This window comes from Polyodon spathula, chromosome 2 (assembly GCF_017654505.1).
Source record: "Polyodon spathula isolate WHYD16114869_AA chromosome 2, ASM1765450v1, whole genome shotgun sequence".
Classification (NCBI taxonomy): Eukaryota; Metazoa; Chordata; class Actinopteri; order Acipenseriformes; family Polyodontidae; genus Polyodon; species Polyodon spathula.
This window is the reverse complement of record NC_054535.1, coordinates 72,556,084-72,583,603: the sequence shown is the minus strand read 5'-3', so window position 1 is coordinate 72,583,603 and position 27,520 is coordinate 72,556,084. Positions and strand designations below refer to the sequence as shown.

The 27,520-nt window shown below is 38.0% G+C and overlaps 1 protein-coding gene across 1 annotated transcript; it reads left to right on the top strand.

Annotated features, from left to right (window-relative positions):
- Window positions 1-8,496: 8,496 nt before the first annotated feature.
- On the top strand, window positions 8,497-17,795 carry LOC121328311 (C-X-C motif chemokine 11-1-like). The gene is made up of 4 exons (XM_041272927.1): window positions 8,497-8,750; window positions 15,612-15,738; window positions 16,540-16,629; window positions 17,364-17,795. Exons 1-4 carry the CDS (start codon window positions 8,648-8,650, stop codon window positions 17,425-17,427), a joined length of 384 nt encoding a protein of 127 aa, XP_041128861.1. The 5' UTR covers window positions 8,497-8,647; the 3' UTR covers window positions 17,428-17,795.
- The last annotated feature ends 9,725 nt before the right edge of the window (window positions 17,796-27,520 follow it).

Sequence of the window (27,520 nt, the reverse complement as noted above, 5' to 3'; positions counted from 1 at the left end):
CCTTAATGGTTTCCACCCTCAGAGAAACCACAACACAACACAAAACAAAATATCACAGAGGCCGACTATTCCCTCAATGTGTGTGTTCTGAAGTATTGGCTAACAAGAACAGCTGCCACTATCTCCCCCGTCTTTCTCAAACTTGCAGAGGATTGGACAGCTCAGCCCTAATCCTCAATGAAAATACGAAGGGGCTTGACCTATAAGCAACCCAGCTGGAAGCATACTTTTTTGAGTGTCCCAGAATTCACTGTGCCAACTTTTGGGTTGCTAAAGTCCACTACTGCAGGCTCAAACTTGCTTTTCTGTTGTCAGACTCTTATCTATTTCTTAGCGTGCAGCCTTGGCAAGCATAAAGCACCTCAATCTCACTTTGACTCCTTCCCTTTGGGAATGATGGCCCATAAGAGCTTCTTAATAGCTGCCCCCCTCTGTTGAGCGATATCACATGATGCAAAAGTGTTATTTCTGATACCTACCATAGGCAGATAGCTGCAGGGGGTCATGCCAATGGTTACACAGGTGTACTTGATGTACTTAGTGTACAGTTTAGACATCATTTTGAGAAATCTATTGGGGCCACAAGGGTGCTTTACGTTTAAAAATTCACCAGGAGGTGAAACAGAAAAAGAAAATGATGCAAAGTGAATTTAAACAGGCACACTACATAGTTAAGATAACTGATATTTGTAATGCATACCAACTTGCCCTTTAAGAGGATAGGGGTAGGGCGAGGGTTAGAGTATAGTGTTAGGTTGTGGGTTAGGGTACTTGTCATTTCAGATGGCACTTATTTAAATCTAAATTTAATTTCACTGATTACTGAAGTTTGTTAGTGGAATAAAAGCCAATGCATATAATGAAGACTGCTAAAACAGCAAATTATGTATTTTCAGGACAGAACCACAAACTTTTACTTACAGGAGTTTTTTTCATTTTCTTATACTGAACAATCTTGAGCAGTTTGCTCTCTATGACACTACTATGCTAATGCAGATATAGATTATTGCATTGTAGACACAAATGATGTTGACAGAATAGATTCTGTGAACTGCTTGTGGCCATTATGGGTGATTAAATATGTCTGTCAACGTAGGATAACACCTGAAAAGTAAGATAAGGGGTCAGTAACATACCATTAAACTGCTTGAGGCAGGGAATGGGTTAGATAGAGTGAACAATAACTCAGTATGAAATGTTATGGGTCTCTGGGGAAATGCAATTCAAGGTGAAACTGAGCCAGACCCTGTCACAAAGACAGCCGGAGTGGGGGACGTCAGACCAGAAACAGGAACCAGGAAATAAACGACAGAGAGGTGGAGCTGAGCGCTTGCTTGTGCTCAGCATTTAATGAAAGAACAGAACAGTAAATAAAAAGGCTGTAACAAACAAAAACACACAGGACACAGCACATTCTCCAAAACAAAGAGATGAACAAAACAGACTACACAGACAAACACAGTGAGCAGATATTTTTAATGATTATTATTATTACTATTATTATTACCTCCGTCTCCAATCCTGTTCTCCATTCACTGAACACACAACCCCGAGTGGGTGAAAACATGTTGCTTTTATGCAGCTGTACCGAGACTCGATTGCTAATCAATCATTCAATCGGAGTCGCGGTACAACTGCACGTGAATTAATAAAGTGCAATTCCCCGTGCTCACATATTATTACATTTTACTTGCAAGTGAAGTACTGTACAATCCTTGTGCCTAAATACAAATATACATTTTAAACACGCGTGTTACACAGACCTGTTTATATGGCATGTACCAATGACTACACCAACATTAACATACAACATATAACACAAAATACACACAGGGGCAGGCACTTTGCCACAGAACCCCACAGCGTTAAAATGTAGGACAGATAAAAACAATACCATTGATTTCTATTCAACTTAAAAAAGTAGATACAATTCTGGCATATTTCCCTAAAATACTTATTTTCTCCTTGACACAACACCTTCTGGTTTCCTTTAGGATTCCAGGGGCATTACCAATATTTTTTGTTCAATACCTATAATTCATACTTATTTAATGCTTTCAATGAAACTTAGCACCCAAGAGCTTACAAGCATGACACAATCTCATCTCTCTCTCTCTCTCTCTCTCTCTCTCTCTCTCTCTCTCTCTCTCAAAAAACAGTTAAAGATAAAGCACAACTAATACCTTATAACCCTAAAGATTATTTGTGATATAATCATGGTAAACGATTATCAAAGAATGGTTAAATACAGGGAAAGCAGGGTAAAATGTATTACTGAAATTTTGACACATTTTTAAGGAAAAGTTGTATGGCATTTTGCAAATATAAAGAAATACTCAACCCCCTCCATAATTTTGTTTCCTTTATGTGATATTTTGACTATAAGCAAATAAAGCAATACAAGGCACATCAGTATTCTTGGATGTGGTTACTGAATGAAAAACAAGAGGAAAACTACAAAGCAAATTCCACTTAATCAGTGACATCTATCCAAGTGAATTTTGCAGTAATGTCAAAAAAAAAAAAAAGAAAAGCTGTAGGGTTAGGGGTAGGGTTAGCATATTGCACCCAACTATATAACAATATTCATACCCCAACCCCAAACCTTAAAGTTGCTATTGAACTGCAACCTGAACCTTAATGTTAAAAGCCTATTTTTATCATAAACAGGTCCATATCAGCTTCCATTCAAAGTTGTTTAGTTGTTTAGAGTTGTTAATCATATTACACATGCATGACCTTCCATTTACTGTAATAAAGGGTTCAGCTAGAACTAAACACTAGCAGAGTTTGTTTAGTCTCTGTGAGATTTGTTCCTGGGTTTGTTTGTTTTACAAGAAGCGCAACTGCTGTGTTATGGTTCATAGTAAAGGTATCAGGTTAAGGTAGATTTGTACATTGTACAGAAAAATATATATTTGCTACCTGAACAAATACTTAGATATGATTCGTTGTTGGTGTATTTGATTGACACTTATACCAGTTAGTTGTCCATATTTACAAAACTTTAAGGACTGTTTCAAGAAATGTTTTGCTAAGGACTAATTTCTTTATTAAATAAATCAAGATTGCCAGTAATAATAGTTTGGTTGTTTTTTTTAGTGAGGACTAAAAAAGCACTGTTATTGAGTTATTGACGTTATTGAAAGGCAGCTTTGTTATCTTGTATTTGAACAATTGCTGAGAGAACATATACCGAAGCACCGTAAAAAGCAAGGCTCTTATCAAAGGAATTTTTTTAAATCAATTTGCAGGTATTAACTTGATTTTCAATATTACATTATTTAAAAAAAACTGAAAATAAAAATGCCTAGCCTACTGATTAAAAGAAAAACAGCACAGATGATAAACGTTTAGCAACATGTAATGGATAAAAGTGGTACTGTTTTGAAAAGGGTCATTAAGAGTGATCAGATTAAGGGGTAATGAGGGGTAATGTGATAAAGGACATCCATGTGAATGGATTTGAAATTAATTCATGATGGCAACTAACAGAACAGGTCAAGTTGCATTAACTTTCCAATTCAGTAGCAGGTACTTAAAGACAAGATGGATGCTGAAATAGGTATTATCTCATTTGATATGGTACCTTGCTTTTCCTAGTCCCCTCATCCCTTATATATAACTTTATAGCAGTAGTACATGAAAAAAGCATAGTAAATCATAGCAAAATTATGCGAACACACAGATAAGCTTGGTATATAGGGGACAGCATTGTAAAAAATATGTGGTTAACTAAGCTAATGTATGTTAAACAGTTGGCATAAGAATGCTAAAAGTATAATAAACTACACTGAGCAAATGATTAGGGTTACGAGTGAGAACAGTTCTGAAATTATATATATTTTAAAGGTTTATATAACTAAGGTTTTATGCAGCATTTTTCAACCTATCAATAGCACAATAATATTCCTATTATATTTTCCAAAACAAAGCAGTATATGTTTTGAAACATTGTAATATAAACAGTGCTCTAGAAAATAACTGTATAAGAGACTGCTAGCTTTTTATAAACAACCAGGGGGAATAATAAGCCTGGTTAAAAGAGTTTAACTCACAAGGAGACTGTTGTCCCTGTGTAAGCCACCAGGGAGCACAAGAAGACTATTTCCTAAACAGAATACTGCTGAGAGTCTAGCTCGGTTTGTACTAATCCAGGTCAGCACGATTGTTCACAGAATATGTCCACAAAAGGTTGAAATGATTAAACAATAATTTATTTCAGGACTTTCGAAATAACAAAAAAACCTTCTTCAGCTGTATAAAAAGTAAAGTAAACACAGTGTAGTAAACTTGTTATTTTTCATGAATTGTTCAAGAATATATATTGTAGGCTAATTGAATGCAGGCACAGCTTTTTTAGTGTGGAAATCAATCACAGAGGCGAACACAGCTTTGGTCGAACCACCAGTTTTTATTTTGGGTCTAGTCCGGTATGAAGGACATCAAAAAAAAAAAAAAAAAAAAAAAAAAAAAAAAACCCATAAAGGTCTTGCGCAGAAGTAGTTTTAAAAAAATACCATTAAATACCAAAAGTATCTACCACAGCTCTATCCTTCTCTACCCGGTCACGAGCATTTGTGTAGTGTCTGCTCAGCATTTTTATGTTGCTGGGCTGGAGGAGATACTTGCTAAATGCATAAGTTACAGGGGGTGGCCAACTGAGACAATCACTAATCTAATCACTTTAATTATCATCCCTAACTATCAGAACCTGCAGCCTATAGGCCAATTATCTCCTCCTGATCATGGCAGGCTGGTTCCAGAGCTGCCAGTGATGCCTCCTGTGCGGTTTGCTGAGCCCTGCCAGCCTCGCTCCAGCCCCCCCTTGTCGGTTTGGCATGTGAGCTGGCTCACAATATATACAGTAAAACCTGCCTGAGCGAGCACCTCTGAAGAGAGACCACCTGTCACGAGAGACTACTTGCAGGGGCCGCAGAATGTTTTTCTCCTATAATTTAACTGTGAAGAGCGACCGCCTGTCACCTGCGACCGGTGACCCCATTTTCTTACTCCCTTCAATTACAATAGTTTACAAACTCTTAAGTCCTGGCACAAATCACACAGGCTGCTTATTTGGCACAGCTATCAACAGTAACCAGGGTTCTGACACCAAATGCTCCACAGGCATATACTAGTGCAATTAAAGCTTCTAATTCATCCAAAGGCATTGACCAGGAATCATCTTGTCGTTGTCGGTGGGCTTCTGCTTCAGTGCAACGTTTTATGTGGTGAAGCGTATGCATGTCAATCAATAGGAGAAAAGCATCATCAATGTATGTTTTGCATGTGCCGTTGGCCCTGGAACTTCCCTCAAAATATTATGTTCCCCCCTTCTTCCTGCATCTTCAACACCAGGATTTATAGTGCTCCAAACAGTGCCAGGTGGTGCTGGCGCTACTGCTGGAGAACCGGCTGGATCAAGTGCAGGGGCTGATGAAGGTGAAGTGGCTGTCATTCTTGCAGGGGCTGCCACAGGATTGCTTCTTCTACCATAGGATCTGCTGCACCCTCTTCGCACACTCGGTCCAGGCACTTCGCTCGACTGCTCCAGGTCAGCATAGACATTATTTTATCTCCCTAATTTTTGCAGCTATGCTATGCAGCTTTCTTTGTCAGGGTAATTAGTGCATATATATATATATATATGCAAAGTCAGGAAAGCACAGCTCCGAATCATAAACACACACACACCGCAATTTAAATTCCAAACCAGACTAATTTTATCAAGAACATTTTGGTCTTTTTGATAATGATTGTATTTCTTCACAATCACAATTACACTTTTGAGTAACATGTTAATAAAGCCACCAAGAGATTTTAAATACAGTACTGTATACTATATGTAAATTTAATAATAATAATAATAATAATAATAATAATAATAATAATGAACTAAGATAGTGTAGTGGGATGCCTTTTGAAGCACATGATAAAAATTGTACATGAAACACCAGTAACAATAGCAGCCTTTCTGTACATCGTAAAAGGGTTCATTTTACAGCTGACCTTTGAAGAGAGACCACCTCTTAGAAGCGACCACTTTTGCTTACTCCTATGAGTGGTCGCTCTTGGGAGATTTTACTGTATATGAATGACATTAATGAATCTCATTAAGTAGAAATGATCAAGTACATTTACATTGTTAACATTAGGGAACTGAGTTATTCCCAATTGTGTTTTGTTTAACTTGGCCTTTTTCTCAAACTTATGACTTTTACTGTATCCTTGTTTCAGTTTTGCCTAAGAAGGGCAAAGGCAATTTTCTTGTAGGAATAAAAACTATTTGAACACTATAAAACTATCAAGTGAGTTTGTTTTCTTGCTAGCATTATACCATTTACATTTTTTTTTATCTTTCAAAAAATATGGCTTTCTCTTGGTGGATGAACCTTTAATCATTACGCACCCACGTTGTGAAATACTCTCCCTTTTGAATTTCATAAGGCTGATTCATTAAATGCATTTAAATTTACATTTAAACTTAAAACACATTTTTACACAAAGGCATATTTGTAGACTGGGATAGTCTATTCAAGTGTTTTGTGTATCAGACAGTTTACATGTTTTGTTATATTGTTATATTGTGTATTACGTTGTTTATATACTTCAGTGTAACGATTCCATGCATTCTAAATATGGTTGAGTTAGAGGGATAGATCCCTGATATGATGCCCTTAGAATCTTTGTAACCACATCAAAAAAACAAATCCAACAGGATCACTCCATCAGCCAGTAACAAAATGTCGTTTAAAGTAGATTTCAAACTTTTTAATAAGATGGCATTTGAGAATGGCTAAATTAAAACACCCCAGAAAATATGAGCACCTTTGAGATATCTACAGTCGCTGTAAGTAGTACAGAGAGAAGTACTGTCAGACAAACTGAAAAATCACTGGACTGTCAATGAAAAGCAATGCAAAACCTGGTCACACACTCTGTCAGCAGCAGGAAACGATTGCCATCTTCATCAAGCTCTTCTGAAGGTCACACTGCTTCTGCTGTCCAATTACATGGCAACTTTCCCCGGAAGCATTTTTAATAACTGCTCGATATCTGGAAATATTCAAATCAATTACCAAGGAAAAGATTAATTATTATAATTAAAATTGTTTTAATAACTGCGCACTAATAATAATAATAATAATAATTTTTCACATTTTTTTATTCTCTGTTTATTCAAATAAAAGTATACAGTTTTAAAAATGCTTTCTTGTACACTCATTTTATAGAGATGATTGTTGTTATGGAGGACTATATTTATAGAAAATTCACAGTCTGATTGTTTTTTTTTTTGTAAATACTTATTTTGGGTGTTTTAATACTAATGTGTTTTTTGAAATATATTGTATACTTTTTTTTTTTTGTGAAGTGCTTTGGGATGTTTTGGGAAACAATGCTAACTATTTATAGACTGTGAGTGACTGAATCACAGAGCAGAGACTGCTGTTCTTTGGCATCGTGCTGGAATTTCCATTGCAAACAGAATCTGGTGACAGAGGTCACGAGAGAGGTTATGTGCGTCAACAACACATGAGCTTACACTTTGAATATGCTTTGTGTCAGCAATACATGATTTTACAAGAGTAAGAAGCTAATAATTCATTGAGAACAGAATCCTCTTTTGTATCTAAAAACACCCCCATTGTTTCAGTGTTTGGCACTACCTTACATATAGATGGGAGTTGTTCAGTCAATTCTAGGAAGTTATTACACTTACTGTTCACATAATTTTAATATATATCAAGGGGATCTACTTTTTCATTGCAATGCATGAATAAAGACAGACAAGAGATTGTAATCTGGTATGGAAAAGGGTATCTTTATTTTTTATAATCCAGGTCAGGTGACCAAACAATGATTCCCCGGTAATACACAGCAATGTGTAATGCACAGGTTTAATAATAATGGGCTGCAGTCCCAAACAGAAAACACATCTCCCCCACAATATACAAACATGGTCACCAGTCCTGGGTGTGTGCTGTAGTGCTCGTGCCGGGTGATACAGTTTAATGAGCAACAAGAGTGTAGTGCTGTTCCGGGTTTTATGCTGACCCTTAGCGACAGCTCTGGAACGTGTTAGCCATCTATGAAAACACAGGTAACAATTGTAGACAAGGCAAACAAACACTAACAATATTTCACAATTACTGCACAGGTCCTTCCAGGGTTTTTTAACTAAAGCGTAGGAACAGATTACAATTCTCTGCCCCCCTTGGTAAACGAATGCAGCTGCCTTAACAATCTTCGGCTGCTACATTGTTTCCCTTCTGGGTAAATACGTTCTTGCAACAGAGTCTCGCCTTCTTCCAGACTGACTTCCCGACCCGGAGAAAGAACTGTCAGGCCAGCCTGTCCAAAGGTCTCTAAATAAGTTGGTTTTATACAGCACTTGATGTTTACATCTTTCATAATTTCATAATAGTCTACATTGGTCTGGTTACACGATTCCATTTGCTTCAGATATGTATCACTTAAGCTAGCAAAAGAAAAAAAAAATGTTAGGTGAGTTTAAATCTTACACAAGGTTATAACAGTTACACATTCCTGTGTCTCCAGATTAATTTAAAAAAAAAACTATTCTGACCTGATTTCATTGGCTTGTTGGAAAGGAAAAGTGAAAGTTTCACATTGGGCTACAGTACAGATGACTTGTTGCTCTCATTTCTATTCTACTCACCCTGAGGGAAAGATGAACATAACTACAGTTGCTCTTTGTGCTCTTCTTTTTTTAGTTGCAACAACTGAAGGTAAGTATCATGACTTAATACTGCATGTAGTCAAAAGCCCTACATGTTGAGTGCTTAGTGTTATTGTGTAGAGAGAGGATGTGAATGTGAACAGCTGTGTTTGTGCAGTTTTAGTTAAGTGTTCATATTGAATCCACAGCCAACCAAAAATGAAAGGTCTTTGAACCTGAATTATAGGAAGGACAGGTATGCTCTTTATTTAGGAAAAAACAACTTTTTTAACTTTAAGACTTCACTTTTTTTTTTTTTTAAAGAATGGAAGTAAATTATTTCAATGTCAAAGCTCACTATAATAAATATGCTCTTTGCTATCTAAACTTACCTGGCATGAAACCCATGTAACTAATGCAAAGCATATGACATGGTTTATTTAGATTTCCAGAAAGCTTTTGACAAAGTCCCGCATAAAAGATTAATTCTCAAACTGAACGCAGTAGGGATTCAAGGAAACGCATGTGCATGGATTAGGGAGAGGTTAACATGTAGAGAACAGAAAGTACTGATTAGAGGAGAAACCTCAGAATGGAGTGTGGTAACCAGTGGAGAACCACAGGGATCAGTATCAGGTCCTCTGCTATTCCTAATGTACATTAATCATTTAGATTCTGGTATAGTAAGCAAACTTGTTAAATTCGCAGACGACACAAAAATAGGAGGAGTGGCAAACATTGTTGCAGCAGCAAAGGTCATTCAAAATGATCTAGACAAGATTCAGAACAGGGCAGACACATGGCAAATGACATTTAATAAAGATATGTGTAAGGTACTGCACGCATGAAATAAAAATGTACATTATAAATATCATATGGGAGATACTGAAATTGGAGAAGGAATCTATGAAAAAGACCTAGGAGTTTTTGTTGACTCAGAAATGTCTTCATCTAGACAATGTGGGGAAGCTATAAAAAAGCTACATTGTGAAAAGTGTTGAATTTAAATCAAGGGAAGTAATGTTAAAACTGTACAATGCATTAGTAAGATTTCATCTAGAGTATTGTGTTCAGATCTGGTCACCTCGCTACAAAAAGGATATTGCTGCTCTAGAAAGAGTGCAAAGAAGAGCAACCAGAATTATTCCGTGTTTAAAAGGCATGTCATATGCAGTCAGGCTAAAAGAATTTAATCTATTCAGTCTTGAACAAAGACGACTACGCAGCAACCTAATTCAAGCATTCAAAATTCTAAATTGACAATGTCGACCCAGGGAACTTTTTTGACCTGAAAAAAGATACAAGGACCAGGGGTCACAAACGGAGATTAGACAAAGGAGCATTCAGAACAGAAAATTGGAGGCATTTTTTTACACAGAGAATCGTGTTGTTGAAGCTGACACCCTGGGATCCTTCAAGAAGCTGCTTGATGAGATTCTGGGATCAATAAGCTACTACCAAAGAAGCAAGATGGGCCGAATGGCCTCCTCTCGTTTGTAAACTTTCTTATGTTCGTATGTTCTTAAAATCCTCTTATGTGGATACTCACTGTCTAAATGTTTTTTTAAATTACATTGGTGTTGAACTAGAAGTCTTCCTTAGCACAGTATATCATTGGTAATATAAAATTGATGTTAGCTTCCAAGCAGTGGCACAACACAAAATGCCACCCCCACTCCCTCCACACATGGTGGTGGGGGGGGGGGGGGGCTAAGCACATCAGCACAGATGAGGTGCCACCTCTCTTGCAGCACACACACACACTTTTAACCAACATGAACTACAGTTACTTAAATAAAATAATGTAATTGTTTTAAATTTTAATTCCTTTAAAACTTCCCCTCCGTATGAAATCAAACGACTGAAGAGCTGTAGAATCAGTGCCTGCTTGCTGCTGTAAGACTGGGGAACGGTGCTTCTTTTTCTTAATTTTCTTTTTTTTTTAAGGGGGCATCATCACTTATTTTACTAAAAGCAAGATTGTCATCTCGCTTTTTTTTTTTTTTGCGCAAACTCCTTTATTAAGGCTTTCACATCTAATAGCCTCGCTCGTTCACTCTCCATGCTCAAGGTTGACATTCCTGACAGTCTCCTGGGTCACTGAACTTCTAAGGTATTTTTTGAAAATGACCTGTCTGCACTCGCCACAGTAACTGGTATAACTAATATAGTCAAAAAGAGTTTCAGTACCTTTGCAACATCCAAAACACTAGGCAATATAACGTTGTTTCAAAAATAAAAGCTCCGTTAGATCTTTAATCTTACCAACACCAATCTGTATTTTGCCTTACATATGCGATTCTGAATGACAGTAGCTGTGTAGGAAAGTGTAGAGATAAATCTTCATACTGAGCTGCCAGGGACTCGGCTGATTTAAATAGTGCATCATCATTAGTACTAACAAGTTCCGAAGGACACATAGAATGAAACCGCTGCACTATAGTGTTCATTCCACAGAAACAGATTTTCAACTGAGTAACAATAATGTCAATGCTGGCGTAGAACACAGCTACCTTAAAATTTGACTCGGGGTTAGATCATCTTTGGTCTTCACAAAGTTCATCAGTGTTTTTTTTTTTTTTTTGGTTTGTTTGTTTTTGGTACTTCGTAATCGTTTTTTGGTAAACTTTTGTTCAATTCCCCAACTACTTGCAAGTGAAGGTGCGGTAGCTTTAGTTTCTCCAAACCGCTTCCTAAAGCTTGTAAAAGTCTCGTTGCACTATTTATCTGCTAGAAAATGTCCATATCCTTAGACTGAAGCAGTTTTATAGATGTTCAGTCCCTAGCACTTTGGACTGGATCACGACCATGAGCACGAACTCGAAGGTCTCCATGCATTTTTTCAGTCCAATTGCTTCTGAGCGCTCATCTGTCTTTTTAGACTGTAGAATGATTGTACTTAGTGCTTTCATAATATCAACAAAGCGGAAGCGCAGAGCAAGGGGAGCATCGTGCCTGGATGCCCAGCTTGTGTGACAGTTTTTTCAGCGTCCGGTTTGCAGAAAACATTACTTTTGTAAGGAGCTCCCTCCGTTTGATGCTTTGTCTAAAAAAAATGTGTATAGTCCCTGCAACGTGTCATACAATTCCCTAATTTAGAAATGTTCATGCAAGCGTCATTCAGTGCTAAATTTTAATTATGAGCAGCACAGTGCACATAGACAAGGTTGAGTTCTTTTTTGCGTATTCATTTCTGGACACCTGAGTAAATTCCACTCATTGTGCTTGCTCCATCGTATCCCTGTCCTCTACTTTTTTTTAAACTGACAAGCCTTTGTCTTCAGTCTTGCTCACTATTTCGGTCTCTAGCCCCTGAGCACTTTGATCTGTAATGTTATGTAAACCCCAAAAGCTCTCACTGATTTTTCCTTTGATTGGAATTTCATTAACATCACGGGATACCATCACATATCGAAACACTTGGCTAAGTTAGTTTTGTTTTTTTATAACTTATGTTGTGTCGATAATAACAGAATAAAATGGAGCCTCTTATCTCAGTAACTACTGTATTTCATTTTGTTGTTTTGTATTCGTGGGCTACGATATTTTACTTTGGTAAGTTTCCACTGGTTTTCTCTCCTAACTTTTCTGTGTCCTCGGAAAGCTACTGTAGATTGCAAGTAGCCAATGTAAGTGTAACGTCAGTGACTCTGTACAACTTGTGTCCAGCAGTTCACCTGGTCTCTGTATTCAGCTTCTAATTTCAAGTCGATAGTTTTGTCACTTCTCAGTGTGGTAAATAACACAGGCTGCTAAATGTGAAGGTGCCATTTCATGATCTTTAATTTTTTGTGAAATGCCCTGCAAAGAAAAAGAACATCTCCTGTTGCTGCCGATCCAGTGGCGGGCGAGGAGGAGTATGTGTGGGGGGCACTTTATGGTCTCTCACGACAGCGATGTAGGGTCTCAACCCTCCACTGTGGTGGAGCTGAGCGCCGGGTCTGAAGTACAGGAGAAAGGCGTGACTCAACCCGCGGTTCTCGTGTCTGAGGACCCGGTGCTGGAAGGGAGCGGTGTTGGGGAGATGGGGGGATGGGGGGGGGGGGGGAACGGACGGGGACGGGGACGGGGGATAGCCTCGAGGCTCAACGGGATCGGACGAGGATGGATGGGAGGACGGGCTCTCCGGTACCTCGCAGCCCTCTGACATCACGGCCAGCAAGAGGGGGAAACTATATTTACTGAACGAGATCAGCGATTTTCTTGAAAGAACAACAGGTAAGAGGCGAGTAGACATTAAATCCTTCTTCCTAGACCTGAAACTTTTCTTGTGATCTGTAAAGATACCAACCATGGGGAACCCTACCCCCAATCTGTCAGGGAGCTGGCCACTGTATTAAATACTTTTGACCTGGTTGACATTTGGAGGATTTTTCATTCCACAAGTAGACAATATACATGGATCAAATGTAATCAAAATCAGCTGTCAGGGACACGTCTGGATAGGTTCTATACTCCACAACAGCACGTTAACAAATTCACTAAAAGTAGTATAGCACCCAGTAGTTTTTCTGATCATCATTTTGGTTCCGTCACTGTTTCACTACCAACCAAATCACATTCAAAATCATATTGGCACTTTAACAACAATCTGCTACAGGACAAAAACTGTTTAAATTGTTTTGGAAAAATTGGCAAAATGAAAAAACTAATTTTAGTAGTTTAAGACAGTGGTGGGATATAGGGAAAATTCAAATAAAACTTTTCTGTCAGCAATACACACAAAATGTCACCAGGTCAGTGGATGCAGTGGTCACTGAGCTGGAGAGAGAGATTGTTAAATTTGAGAGCTAGCTGGCCAGCGAGAGCGATGAGGGGGCGTATCGGGGCCTGCAGGAGAGGAGGCAGCTCCTGGGCAGCCTGCTTGAAAACAAGGTGAAGGGCACTCTGCTCAGAGCCCGCTTTACTGAACTTGAAGATATGAACGCCTCCACAGCCTTCTTCTTCGACCTGGACAGAAAGACAGCAGAGCGCAAGACAATGTGCTATCTGAGGCTGCCCGGGGGGGAGAGAGGACTCCAGCCCTGTGGAGCTCAGGCGTGTTACAGTGAGCTTTTATACTGATCTCTACAAGGCTGAGGGTTGCGACCCAGGAGAGAAGGAGCCACTTCTCCAGGTTCTCCTGAGCCTGGACAAGGAAGAGAGCAGCAGATTGGATACTCCGCTGGCATTCCCAGAGCTCACTGCGGCCGTGGCACAGCTCTCCAAAGGGAAAGCTTGCGGACTGGATGGACTGCCTGCAGAATTCTATAAAAAGTTCTGGAGCTGTGTTTGTGAGGACCTGTACCAGATCCTGCAGGAATGTGTTCGGGATGGGAAGCTGCCACTGCGCTGCCGCAGGGCAGTGATAACACTGCTACCCAAGAAAGGAGACCTCTGTGACATCAAGAACTGGCGCCCTGTCTCCTTGCTGTGCTCTGATTACAAACTGCTTTCCAGACTCTCACTAATTGCCTAAAGACCAACATTGGATCATATGAAAAGGCAACCTCAGCACGAGTAAACTGGGCAAAAAGTGAAGCTTTTCTTGTTGGCAGCTGGAAGGGTACCCCCCCCCCCCCCCCCCCCCCTCCATTACTGCCTTCAGTTTTAAGCTGGCGCAAAATTGGAGTCAAACTTTTAGGTATTTATTTTGGGAATGGGAGGGGATGCTGGACAGGGTGAAGGGGAGGCTGCAGACCTGGCAGTGGCTCCTCTCTCGGCTCTCCTTCAGGGGTAGGTTCCTTATCATTAACAATCTTGTCGCCTCCATGCTTTGGCATAAGCTGGTGAACCTGGAGCGCTCTGGAGACCTGCAGTGGAGAGTCTGCATGGCATTAAAGCCACAAATAGATATCTGAGCCGAGTGGAGCCGGGGGTCAGTGTCCAGTGCCCCTTCTGTCCCGCGGAGGAGACCTTTTTCCACCTGTTTGTGGATTGCCCTCGGCTACAGCCCTTTTTTTTGTTTTTAGAGAACCTGTTGTCTTCCTTGGGGGTTATTTTTACTAAAAGTGTTTTTGTTTTTAGTGTAAAGTATAGTTTTGCACGGAGGGATGGGTGCTTATTGTTAACTTTGTCCTTGGTCAGGCGAAATTAGCTATTTTAAAATCCCCAAAAAATAAAGCTTTAGCCACTGGTTTTATAAATCCTGTTAGTATTTTTAGGATCCTGATGATCTCCAGGATCAAGATGGAGTTTGCCTATTTTAAAACGGAGCACGACCTGGACAGTTTTGAGAGATGTTGGTGCAGTGGGGAGGGGGGATGTGTTGTGAGTGAGGAGGGGCAGCTTGTTCTGCTCACGTGAGAAACACTAAAGGACTGAGATCCCTTTGAACTGGATTTTTTAAAAATGGAATGATAAATGTTGGATTGTTTTGTGTTTTGCACCAGTGTATTTTTTTGTTTTGTTTTGGCTTTTTTTTTCTTTTAAAGAGTGGCTTTGTTTAGTTTTTATTTTGTATTCTATTTTATATAATAAAGGGATTTTAAAAGTCAAAGTCTCTCTTTCTCTCTCTCTCTCTCTCTATCTCTCTATTCTGGCGCTTTTGAGCGCCACTCAAATACTTTCTTGCGGCATTAGAACTCTTCATACCTCATAATTAAGTCACTCACAACCTAAACTGAAAAATGTGAACTGAACAAAATGCCTGTTAACACTCGTTGGTTCTGCAGAACTGGGGGGGGGGGGGGGGGGGGGGGATATATACACTACAACATTTTAAACCAATTAAGATTGACAGATTGTTTTCTAATCTGAGGCTCCCCCCCCCCAATGTTATGAGGTATGAGGTCTGCAGGGGCCTTACATTACACCACTGCTTCCAAACTAAATCAGATTTACCTGCTGTGAGTGTGCCGATTGTGTGTTATTGCCATGGATATACTAAACTTGTGTCAATGTTTGGCATTAAATCGTGCAATGCCTTATGACTCAATCTTTTATTTTCCAGAAAGAATTGTTTCCTCTGGTCAGAAATGTCTTTGCATTGGAGAAGGATTAAATTTTATCAAAACTAAACTCATTCGCAATATACAGGTTTTTCAGAAGAGTATCACCTGTGACAAAGTTGAAATCATGTAAGTAGTTTTTCTAAGTATTATAGTCAAGTTTCTGAAAGAAAAAATAGACATACAATACACAAACTTTACACGGTTTGTACAGCGCTTCTACTGTAATTTCATTGAAAATCTGAGCTCCTTTAAAGTCCAGTATTGGGGTAATTGTGTGTATCTGTAGTTCAACCAGTAGCTTTGTCTGCTGTGTTCATTTTGATAAAGTTTCATCCCCTTAAGAGCTTAACTCTCTAGTGTTCTTTGCTGGTACTGTATCTTTTTATGGTAGTCATTGTTTAAGTCATTTACACCTTATATTTGATCATTACTGGAAGTAATATATTCAAACATTATATGCTACAAATAAACTTTATAAAACACATCTGAAAACCAGATACTTCAAAAGAAAAAAAAAACTTTTAAAGAAACTGTTAAATATTTGAAATAAATATTCAGTTATTGTGTACTGTTTTTTTTCATGTTTTGAATTGGCCAATGAATTTGGCTTGGGAGTTGCATGACCAAATTATATTAACAAAGGGAACAGTCTAGTAGCTTGGTTTTTTGCCACTTGAGGAAAATGTGCATGCAAATTAAATAGGAAGGAAACAACAGAATGTTGTTTAGAAGCTTCAAAAACAAAAACAAATCATTTTCATATACAGCAAAAATGCATGACCTTTATGCACTAATCATTAAACAAGTTAGGAGTCATTTGGCTTTGATCTTCTTTCTACTGTAAGATGAAGACTTTAGCTATTAGTATGATGATCTAGAAAAAAAGGAATATCTGAATAATGTATTTGTTTGTTTATTTGATGGCAGTGCCACATTTAAGAAGACTGGGAAGCAAGAATGTCTTAAGCCGGATTCCAAGAGGGTGAAGAAGATTCTTGATAGGCTTTTAAACAAACGGTATATTTTTGTTAGATCTCAGGGGTCTACTTCAGTGATCTTTACTTTGTAGTTTTAAATACTGCTGCTCTTTATAGCAATCCAGGGGGTGGTGTATTCAGACACTCTCTAACGCTACTACATACAAAAAAATAGTGAAATTAGGTTTGTTTTTTGTTTCATAGAAAAACAATAAAATAGTTAACAAAACAAATAGAAATAAAAATGTTAAGTTTGAAGCATTGAAGCTGTTCCATAGAGCAGTGGTCTTTCCAGGGTAGTCTTGCTCACAGAGCAATGTACTGTACACAGAAGGTAGCCACTGCTCATCTGCAAATACAACACAATGGCACGGTAAAAGGAAAAAGAAAAAAAGAAGCTCTAGAATGAAACTCCAGGAATCCTTTCCTCTTCTCAGCTGTCTTGAACTCTGCAGACTATTGCCTCGAGCATTCTAACTTTTTAGTTCTGGTACAAACCCTTCTGGTAGACAAGAATACACTTCTTAATATCTAAACTGAACCATATGTTTATACAAAGAGTAGGAGTGTATGGAATGTGTTACCAAGCCATGTTGATTGACATCGGCAACCTTTAAGAAATAATTAATGAAGTCTTGGGATCAACCAACCAGACAAGTCTTGATGGGCAGGATAAGCTTTCTCTTGTTCTTAATGTTTCCTGTTAATCTGATATAATAATTATTACTCCATGTGCAGAATGGGTGGCTGTTTAACATATGCATTTCTTTTCAGAGGACTCAAACAACAATCAAAGAGAAGACAAGGGAAGAAAACAAAAGCGTTTTTATCCCATTGAAGAGTTTCTGTGCATCATTATTCGTCTTCCAGTGATGTGTTGTGTGACAATCTAAAGGATTCATTTATATGTTGAAAGTAATAGCAAATTAGATGGCGTGGCACGGTGGAAGTAAATAGCATTGGTGTGCTTTATATCTAAATTTGGCAGATACACGTGTGGAATGTGGCTGGGTCTTGATTGAATAATTGATCGTTTGTTTGGGGTGACTGGTTGAGGTGTGAAGCTGAATGCCCAGCCTGAACAGTAGTGTTTCTGTCCAGATTTCTTTTGTTATGTTTGAACCTTTTATTTTGGCCCCTGTGCCTTTGTTTCTTTGTTTTTGTTTGTTGTGTTGAATTAAAGTGTGCTTTGCGCTTAAAACTGCAGCTTCTGACTCTGGATTTGCTTTCCTGCTGCTGACCAACCTTGACCGCAATGCTACAGATGATTATAAACTGGCCATTGAGGGCTGTGAAGCTGAGGAATGAGGAGAGACCACAATGCCTTCAAAAAGTGTCTTTATTGTGATTGGGGGGGGGGTTGGGGGCGGCGCACCAGCACACACTTTTATAGGGTAGTCACTATTGTCAGCATCAACCACCCTAATCTCAGTGAAAATCAGTAAATTGAAATCTCAGTCCTGCCTATTTAAAAGATTTTAACCATAACCCCCAAAGTAAGAAAGAAAGAGTAATGCATGCCTTAGTGCACTTGACAGTCTGATACAGTAGCGGCCAACATACACAGCTAAGGAGTCATGAGGAAACAATGTCTCAGATCATCTGTCGTATCCCTTTTCAACAATAGATGTCTCTGCTCTCAAAAATCTATACGATTTTCAATCAATCAATCTTTATTTTATATAGCACCTTTCATCGTGGACCACCATCACAAAGCACTTTACAAGATGCCGTAACAACAAAAAAAATCCATAATACTTTAAATATAGAGAAATGCATAATACATGACATACAGTAAAAAAAAAAAAATATGCATAATACATTAAATACAGTGGAAAGTGCATAATACATGATAGAAATAGTAGCAGCAATACAGCAGCTAATAGCAGATATTAGGCTTAAAGAGGATGGAAAGCAAGAGAGAACATGTGGATCTTGAAAGTTGATTTAAAGCAAGCGATGGTGGGAGCATCACGCACCAAAGCTGGAAGAGAGTTCTAAAGAGTTGGAGCCATGAAGCTAAACGGCCATTCTCCAAGTGTGGTGCACTTTTGCTTGGGGATAATAAGCAGTCCAGACAGTCAATCAATAAGACAGTCCCTGTATGATACAGTTAATGGGGAAATACTATTTTTCTACCACCAAAGGTAATAATGAATACTCACCAATTAACAATACAGCGGTAGTCCTGAAGAAGTGAAGTGCTCCTTTTCCACTACGTAGTCCAGCAAAGTCTTGCATTTCCTTCTCCCGAGTGAATCGGTTCTCCTTGATGACATACTGAAACTCTGCCACTCACTTTGATTGGGAAACCGGCTACACTACAAAACAACAACATGGTACAGTTTGGATTTCACAACAGGTCCATAGCAACAGCAGCCTGTCCAATATATTTAGTTTTCAGCATTTCTGCATATACAGTGTGTAGGATGTCGTAATAAAGTACACATATTCATACACTATCCAGTGTGTTTGCAATTGTGTTATTTTATTTAAAACTGTATCAAACAAAGTGTGATAAGGATGACAAAGAAAAACATATTCCAATGCTTTCAGAGGCTATTGGCCATTCTCAGAAACAGAACTGTCAGCACTCACTTACAGTGCTGGTTTGAGTGCTTTCTAAATATGACTTCGAACAACCTACTGGGTCAATTAAGAAAAGAGCAAAAGTCAATTATGTCAGGGTGCAGACAGAAAGCCAACTTTCAGCAGGGTAATACTGGTAGCTAAGGGTAAGTGTCTTCAAGATACTGAAGTTGTAACATGGAAAGAGGCTAACCTTTCATTTTGCATCCTTAATGTCAGTAACACATTTAATGAAACACATTTAAGCCAATAATAAAACACAGAATATTGGTGGAGTGCCTCATGAGCCCCTAAAAATTCCCCATGAGATATTGCATTAAAAGAGAAGACATGCCCGCTGTACAATAAGCAGGAGGCCCCTGTTCAGTACAGGCCTGTAAGGTACTCAATGGGGTTAACCCTATTCCAGGCTGTGACAGGGCTGAAGTCTGTCCCTATAAATAGTGTATTTGTGGTGGTGGTTTATAAATAAGACACCATTTTTGTTTGATTTAGAAATAAAATGTGTTTATTTTGAGAAAAGAAAAAACAAAGTGTGTACCGAATATGGCAGGGCTGGGACATTAGACTTCCCTCACTGCCTAATTGAAACCCATGGGCAGGTGGCCAGGTGTCAATTGACTGATTAATGAGTAACTAACTCTGGCCACATGCCTTCAAAAGATGTCTGCAAAGCTAGTCCTTTGTTCTGCTTTTGTTTGTTCTGTTCTGTATGTAAAGGAAAAAGAAAACCTCCTAGAGCAAGCAAGCTGGATTTAAGTCATGCTACAATTCATCTGAATGGCACCAAGAAGCCTCATAGTGAATAAACTGGTTAATTAATAATTTCAAACTGGGACAAGAACCTGCCTGTACACCTTAAGATTTAACATCCAATTAGAGAGAAGCTTGATCAGTTGTGGTTTGGCTCATATCTGTTGGAATGAACATTCTATTGTAACAATCATGACATAATCCACAGACTTCGAGAAATAACAAGTTTACTGCATTGTGTTAAATAAGCACTGTTAAATGTTAAATAACACTGTAGCAACTTCCACCAGTCAGTACAGTGGCATGCATGGAGTTAAGAAGAATGGGAACTAATGTCACAGACACTTTTAGAGTCACAGCCAAGATGTGTTCCTTATCTCAACTGTTTATATCCAGTTAACCACAAGGGGAAAGAGTTCCTGCAAACATTTTATTTATCTGAAATCGCATGTAATCCATCTCAAAGATGGGCCACATTATTCTTTTACACCATTTGCACTATGTTTGGGGAAACTGTTATTGTAATAGAATAATTTAAGACACAAATGAAAGTGTAGCAGGTGGAATCAGTATAATTAAGCTGCTAACAGTAACTAGGTAAAACGCTGAATATCAGAGACCTTCCTGCCAGCTGATCACAGTTAGTTGAACTGCCAAACATCATTGCAGAGACTAAAACATAGGCTAAAATGTGGTGTCACCAGTGTATTGAATTAATAGCTGTATTTTATATAGAGAGCTGTAATCTCTCATTAGAGCTTGGTGAAGCTTACAGTCTTATTACTACCATGGAAGTGTGTGGAATAAGACTGTGACGCCACTGCTGTGGCCTGTGATTGATTACAGACCACGGCAGTGACATCATCACCCTGTCAGAATTGTAAACAACCTGAGAAAAAATGACACACAGATTTCTAGCTGTCAGTGAGGCTGAGGTCGATAGTTTTATTCATTACGAGAGACACAATACGTGCAAAGCAACAGTTTCTCAAAAAAAAAAAAAAAAAAAAAAAAAGGGGGGGGGGGGGACGCTCCTCACCGGGCTGACTTTTGAAATAAATCTGCTGTTTACGCTAGGAACACTCGAAATGGCGGACCTGGCAGCGCTCTGAACGTGGTATTCTTTCTGCAATTATTTAGAAACAATCACGAGAAATAAGAATCTCAATGACTTCACAAGCAGCATGATATTGGTTGTCCATGTAATCATCTCATCCCCCAACACAGTTAATACAGGTGAGTAAACAGCAACTTCAAATAAAGAAACTAGGTAATGATGTTATCGATGCCAGACCCTTGCAATATAGGAGCCTTTACATTCAGTATGTAATAAACGGCGGGGGTAGCTCTAAACAGGTGTTCTACATCTTGAGATCCCATGACTCATTTTGTGTATAAAAAGTCAGCATTATAAAGATGGAATTTAAGAAGTACATTTTCACACGTGCAGTTGCACCATGGAAGTTTCATTTGTTTACAGAACTACTTCCTTCAAATGCTGCAGCAACACTTTACATTTATAAAAAATGACAGGCATGGTTAAAGTAGATTACACAGCAGTGCAGAGGAAACTCTTTTCAGCTTTTCAGTTCCCTAAATGAACAGCAAAGAGATGCCGGGATTGAACCAGCAAACCTTTACTCAGACTGCCAACAATATTTATTATTCACCCTAATTCAAGCAGGCAGGGATCCCAGGAGAACACAGACATGCACACTTATTTCTCTTTTCCAAAAATAAGCTACATTTGAAAATAGGCTTATTTAATTACAGTGAAATTACAGAAAGTGTTATTATGGCATCATTTTTTGATCTGGCTGAATTAAATAAGTTATGGCTTCTTATTACCACACAGTGGACGATAGGTCCCAAGGTTATTGCATTTTGAAAGCTATACCTTATAAGAAGTGTATTAACATTGGGATACTATTTAAATACAGATGTACTGCCCAGAAGAAACATTCTCATTAGTTCAGTCCTGCATGGGCCCTAATGTGTTACTATTGCCATTTTTTGTGTTTAGTTTATAAAGTGAACACTGGAAATGCTTCAAGTTACCTTGCATCTCTGTTAGAGAGTTGTAACTGTACCTATGCAAATCAGATGATGTGCCTACTTGTAAAATCCCTTTTTATATCACGTACCTCATCTTTGGAACTCATTGCCTTCAAACATATTATATATATTAAATATTATTTATCTGACCAGGGCTGCAAATCCTGTAAATACTGACTATGACCATGATTCTGCCAATTGGAATTGTTGTATTTTTATGCTTTAAACTTGTATTACTGTTTTTAAGATTGTTTTAAGTGTTTGTCGCATTGAATGAGCTGTCTTCTTTTGCCATTGATTTTATAATGTTATTTCTTGCCACCTTCTAGGTCCCCCTTGTAAATGAGAAGTATATCACTTGGTTAAATAAATACATGTGAGATATTACAGAATAATGACCTCCTGGACCTGAAACAACAAGGTTTTTTTTTAGGTGAGGAATAACAAAGTGTTGATTTCAAGAGTAGGTGAATTCCAGGAGTAGGTGAATTCCAGGTTCATCAACAAGTCAAAGTGAAAGTTGATGGTGGTTATAAATAGCAGGTTCCCAGTCCATCTTTCTCACGAGTACATACACAACAGAAAGTGATAACAACAACTAAACAGTGAAAACAAATCGAGAGAAAAAAATGCACAGTACCACTGGAGTTCTTTTTCTCACTCTGGTTCTGAATGCAAAGCTTGTCCACGGTACAATACACGTTTCTATTCTGTTTTATCAGCTGTCTCAAATGGACTCCGTAGTGATGAGGTGGAGGGTAAGAACCCCACTCTCTTTTACAAGTGAGACATACCGGTACAGTTTAGTTTGAGATTTTCTTCATTGGAGTGTTGTACATGTACAGTCATTTAAGACTGCATAAAAGGTGTTCAGTGTATTATTTAAAATAAAATAATTTTATTAATTGAAATGTCAAGGCATGCACCCAAGATTTAGTATGTTTGGCAGCGGCCAGCAATCAAACTGTACTGAAACGATCAGCCAGTACAAATCTCCAGCAGAATAAATCAATATAGTTTATAGGTGGAACGGAAAGGGATAGGACTAGATTTGGTTACAGTGGTACAGAAACGTAATCACGACACAAAAATGTTACAAAATAATGCATAGCATTCCTTAACAATAAACACAGCCCTTGGGTAACACATTGTACTCGACTTTCAAACCAATTATCAGATTACTTGGAGAGCACTTTAACAAAGTCAGTTTTCTTTACCTTCTTTCCATTGGCATAACACAGGTCTCTTAATCACCATACTTAAAAAAAATTTTCTAAGGTATGAAATTTCCAAACACACGTTGCATTTGCATTGATACCAGAAAAGAGTCCATTCAATCAATTTGAGAAATTGGAGATGTTTCCTATGAGTCCGAAGTGTGATCGTATTGAAATAGTGTGAGTAAATAAACCCGAGCATCATATCTACAGAGCAGTACATTAGCCCCAACAGCAAATACAGCACGTTTGTTTGGACTGTATCAGTGAATTACTTTCCAAATGAACTGTAATGGAATCCGTTTCTAAAAAAAAAAAATATCTCTTTACAATTTAGTTAGTTTAAAAGCAATATACAACTTGTGAAATATCTTGCTGGCACTGTGTTGTATATGTTTAGAAGTCATAGTAAATTAACCTATTAGATGAGTTATATTAGACTTCTCTTCCTGTTGCGGTATGGTAAACTGCATTTATAAGTGCTAAATATAATACTATTTTTTGTGAAATAATTTTCAGAATTATAATACACACCAGAGTGACATGGTGGTGTGGTGGTTAGCACTGCTCCCTCACAGCACCAGGGTCTTGGGTTCAATTCCGGCCTAGGGGTGTCTGTGTGGAGTTCGCATGTTCTCTCTGTGTCTGTGTGGGTTTTCTCCAGGCACTCCTGTTTCCTTCTAAAGACAGGCTTGTCAGGTTGATTGGTTGTTTTAAGTTGCCCTTTGTGTGTGGTGCCCTGCAATGGACTGGCATAACATCAAGCATGTAGTCCTGCCTTGAACCCTGTGTATGCTGAGTTAGGCTTTGGCTCACCATGACCCTGTAAAGGATTAAGAGGTTAATGATAATGGAGAGGTAATACATCTTGATTATTATTATTGTATATTTTTGTATCTTGTGTCAGTGTTACATTGAAAGAAAAAAATGAGAAGCTGTGTTTAAATCCACATTCAAAGCAAGTGAAAAGAATTATGGGGAGAATGATCCGGAAAAGGTACAGTTACTTCAGTTTTTGTTTATAAAGATATTTAGGGTCAGTCAGACATAATCCAATATAATGTACAATTTGTGCCACATTTTTTTGAAAGGGCAGTACAACTTTTGATGCTACAAAACATATATTTTTTAGTGTACCTAAAGTGAGATTTTCCCTTTAAAAAAAAAAAAAAATGCAAACTGCACATTAGAGTTGATTAATCTGACCATTTATTTAATGAATATGCCAATATATTGAAGATAAAACATAACAAATCAGTTCACATCACCATTCACGTAATTATCTGCAGTATTCTCTTTTACCAACAGAGGGCATACAATTTTTTACAAACTTTGCCTACAAACTGTTTTTGTGTTTTGTCTGAGGTACAGTAGATCTGCTTCTGGTACAGTTTTGATAAAAAAACACAGACAGAATATCCCTCATGGTAATTTACTCCAACTGCTTTATAAACCCATAGTTCAGTTTGACGGTAAATTAACATACTGTAAAAAATAAATAAATAAATAAATAAATAAATAATAACAAAAAGTCCTTTCGATATATTATGTTTTTCTGCCTTTTCATCCTCTTTAGCTATGGAAAATTACACTAGTATGTTCTAAAGGCAAAACTTGCCAACTCTGGCACAATTTTCTTTTAAAAATCGATACCCTGGTACTCTTTATATACAGAATACGTTTTACACATATTCAACTCACCCCCAGCAACCATGCTACAATATTATTATAATTTTTATGATTAAATAAATATACTTTTTTTATAGGTCATCTACAAAGAAATGAAGGCTTCTTCTGTACCAGTAATTTCAGCACCCCCTGTTCAGCACTCCCCCTGATTTCTTCCAGCAACCATGCTTCATATACATTTTTGCAAGATTAAATAAATTATGTTATTTTTTTTTCTCTACAATGACATGAAGGCTTCTTGGATTGCACTGGTGCTATCTTTATCTTCTTCAAGTTTCTGTGTAATAAGAAAAAAATTGTGAACTGTCTTTAATTCTGGAAATATTCCACATATATACAGTGCCTTGCAAAAGTATTCAGACCCCTGACCAATTCTCTCATATTACCGAATTACAAATGGTATTAATACAGTATTACTCTTAAGCTTAAGCTTAATTAAGATTAAAAATAGACTGACTGATTGACACACAATGAAACTTGTACTAAAACCTATTTTCAGGGGCATTGCTCAATTTCCACCTTCCAGTAAAACACTAGAAGCAGAAGCATTGTTAGTTTTTCCCTATACAGCTATGGCCAAAAGTATTGCATCACCCCATAGAATGAAGTAATTTTGCTTTATAAAGTCGAATGAAACCTGCTGAATAATGGTACATTGACATATTGAATTACATATTGCTTTGCAGTTTTCCATATACTTTACGAAAAACTAACGAAAATAGAAAAATGTGACATTTTGAAATGTAAGTTGAGATACTATACTGCTAATGTTGTAGTTTCTTTGATAACATAATGTTCAATAAAATATCTAAAATGAAGCCTAATTAATATGCTGTACAAGTTGCAAAAAAATATATTAAAAAATGGGGTAGTGAAATGTACACCATTTCCTGGTGTTGAAGAGGACAATGGAACTACGGGTTTGTAAATATCACAGGAATGGAGAATGGAGGCTCTTCAATTGTGAATGGAGACGTAAGTGACAAACACAAGTTCATTAGCATTAGGGACTTTTTAAATGGATAACAGTATCATCAGTAAATGTAACCCTAGGGTAAGTTACAATACAACACATTGTATTCAATTGTTATATGTTTGCCCCTGATGTCATTCTGACATCCGTCTGCAAGTCACACTTAAATTTTTGCAAAAATCTGGAGAATCTATAGCGGTGGTGAGAATGTGTGTTTCTGAAATACTTGTTACTATTGTATAGGTGTTGTTGTGTACCAAGGCTTTGCCTGTGTATTAAGTGCATTTCTGCCAGTAAATATACTGTATGTACACACTCATTTCATAATTTAAACAGCAGTGGTTTTGATCAGCCCCCATTTAGACTGGACTCCTTTATGTTTAGAAATAAACCAACAGCCTTACAATAAGGACAGACGGATATTGGCTCTGTATAATGGCTGAAATAGCCTTTAAATTATTCATTTCTTTCGAATGAGAAAGAAGTCAGAAATAGTTCTGCTTCTGTTACACAACTGAAAAAAAAAAAAGTGGACTTATAGTTTCAGAATATTGATACATTGCGGTATATTCTTTTGAACAAACTGTGCAAAAAAAATGACAGACCACAACTCTGACCCATAACATGAATATAGGAAAAGGTGTGCTGTTTTTCCCAGTGTGTGCATTTTAATATGACATAAAATTATATGTTAACATGACATACATTGAATTTTTGGTGTCTGTATTAAATTATTTCACATAACATTTACTCTGGTAGACACTGGAATAACTTCAGCAAGCAATGAAAAGCTCAGGCAAGCATGTATTTATTGTACTATTTCATGTATTATGCACTTTCCACTGTATTTAGTGTACTATTTCATGAATTATGGTACTATCATGTATTATGTACTACTGGGGTGGGTGTAAAATGAGCAAGCTATAAAAAACTGTCCATCAAGGGGTTCTATTCCATTGACAACTCACAAACTGATGTGTATAATGAGTGGGGAATTGTACAATGTAACATGCTTGTTACCAGACAATTCCATTGGTTGCAATACTTACTTACTTACTACCTGTTACGCCTCTGGCGTTTAGGGCAGCAACGAAGCTCCTCCACTCCTGTCTGTTTCTGGCAAGTATTTCAATGGTTCCCCAGCTGTTCCCCAGGTTTTTCAGCTCAGCTTCCGCAACTCTTTGCCATGATGTTTTCGGGCGACCTCATTTTCGCTTGCCTTTAGGTGTCCATCTTACTGCTGTTACTCCTGGCTGGTTCCACCGTCCTGGCTGATGGTGCTGCCCAGGTATGTGAACGTGTCTGTGTCGGAAATAACGTGATCTTCTATCCTTACTTGTGATGATGAGGCAGTATTAAGGGTTATTACATCATGATGTCTTTTGGTTGATTTTCAATCCGATTTGCTGGTTGAATGTGTTGAGACGGGTTATTTTTTCTTGTATGTGGTGTTGGGTATGTGATAGGAGAGCGAGATCATCTGCGAAGTCAAGGTCTTCAAGGGATGTGAAGGGTGTCCATCTGATGCCACTTGACATATCTTCTGTTGTACGCTGCGTGACCCAGTCGATGGCAACGTCGAAGAGTATTGTAGACATGACACACCCCTGACACAGTCCTATATTGTCTTCAAAACTGAGATTGCTGTGATCAAC

Bases quoted from the DNA above. Each gene is read 5' to 3' on its own strand.
- LOC121328311 (XM_041272927.1), top strand. From the start codon at position 8,648: ATGACTTGTTGCTCTCATTTCTATTCTACTCACCCTGAGGGAAAGATG. The intron at 15,739-16,539 runs GTAAGTAGTTTT...ATTTGATGGCAG, and splicing joins TGTGACAAAGTTGAAATCAT to TGCCACATTTAAGAAGACTG. The intron at 16,630-17,363 runs GTATATTTTTGT...ATTTCTTTTCAG, and splicing joins GATAGGCTTTTAAACAAACG to AGGACTCAAACAACAATCAA.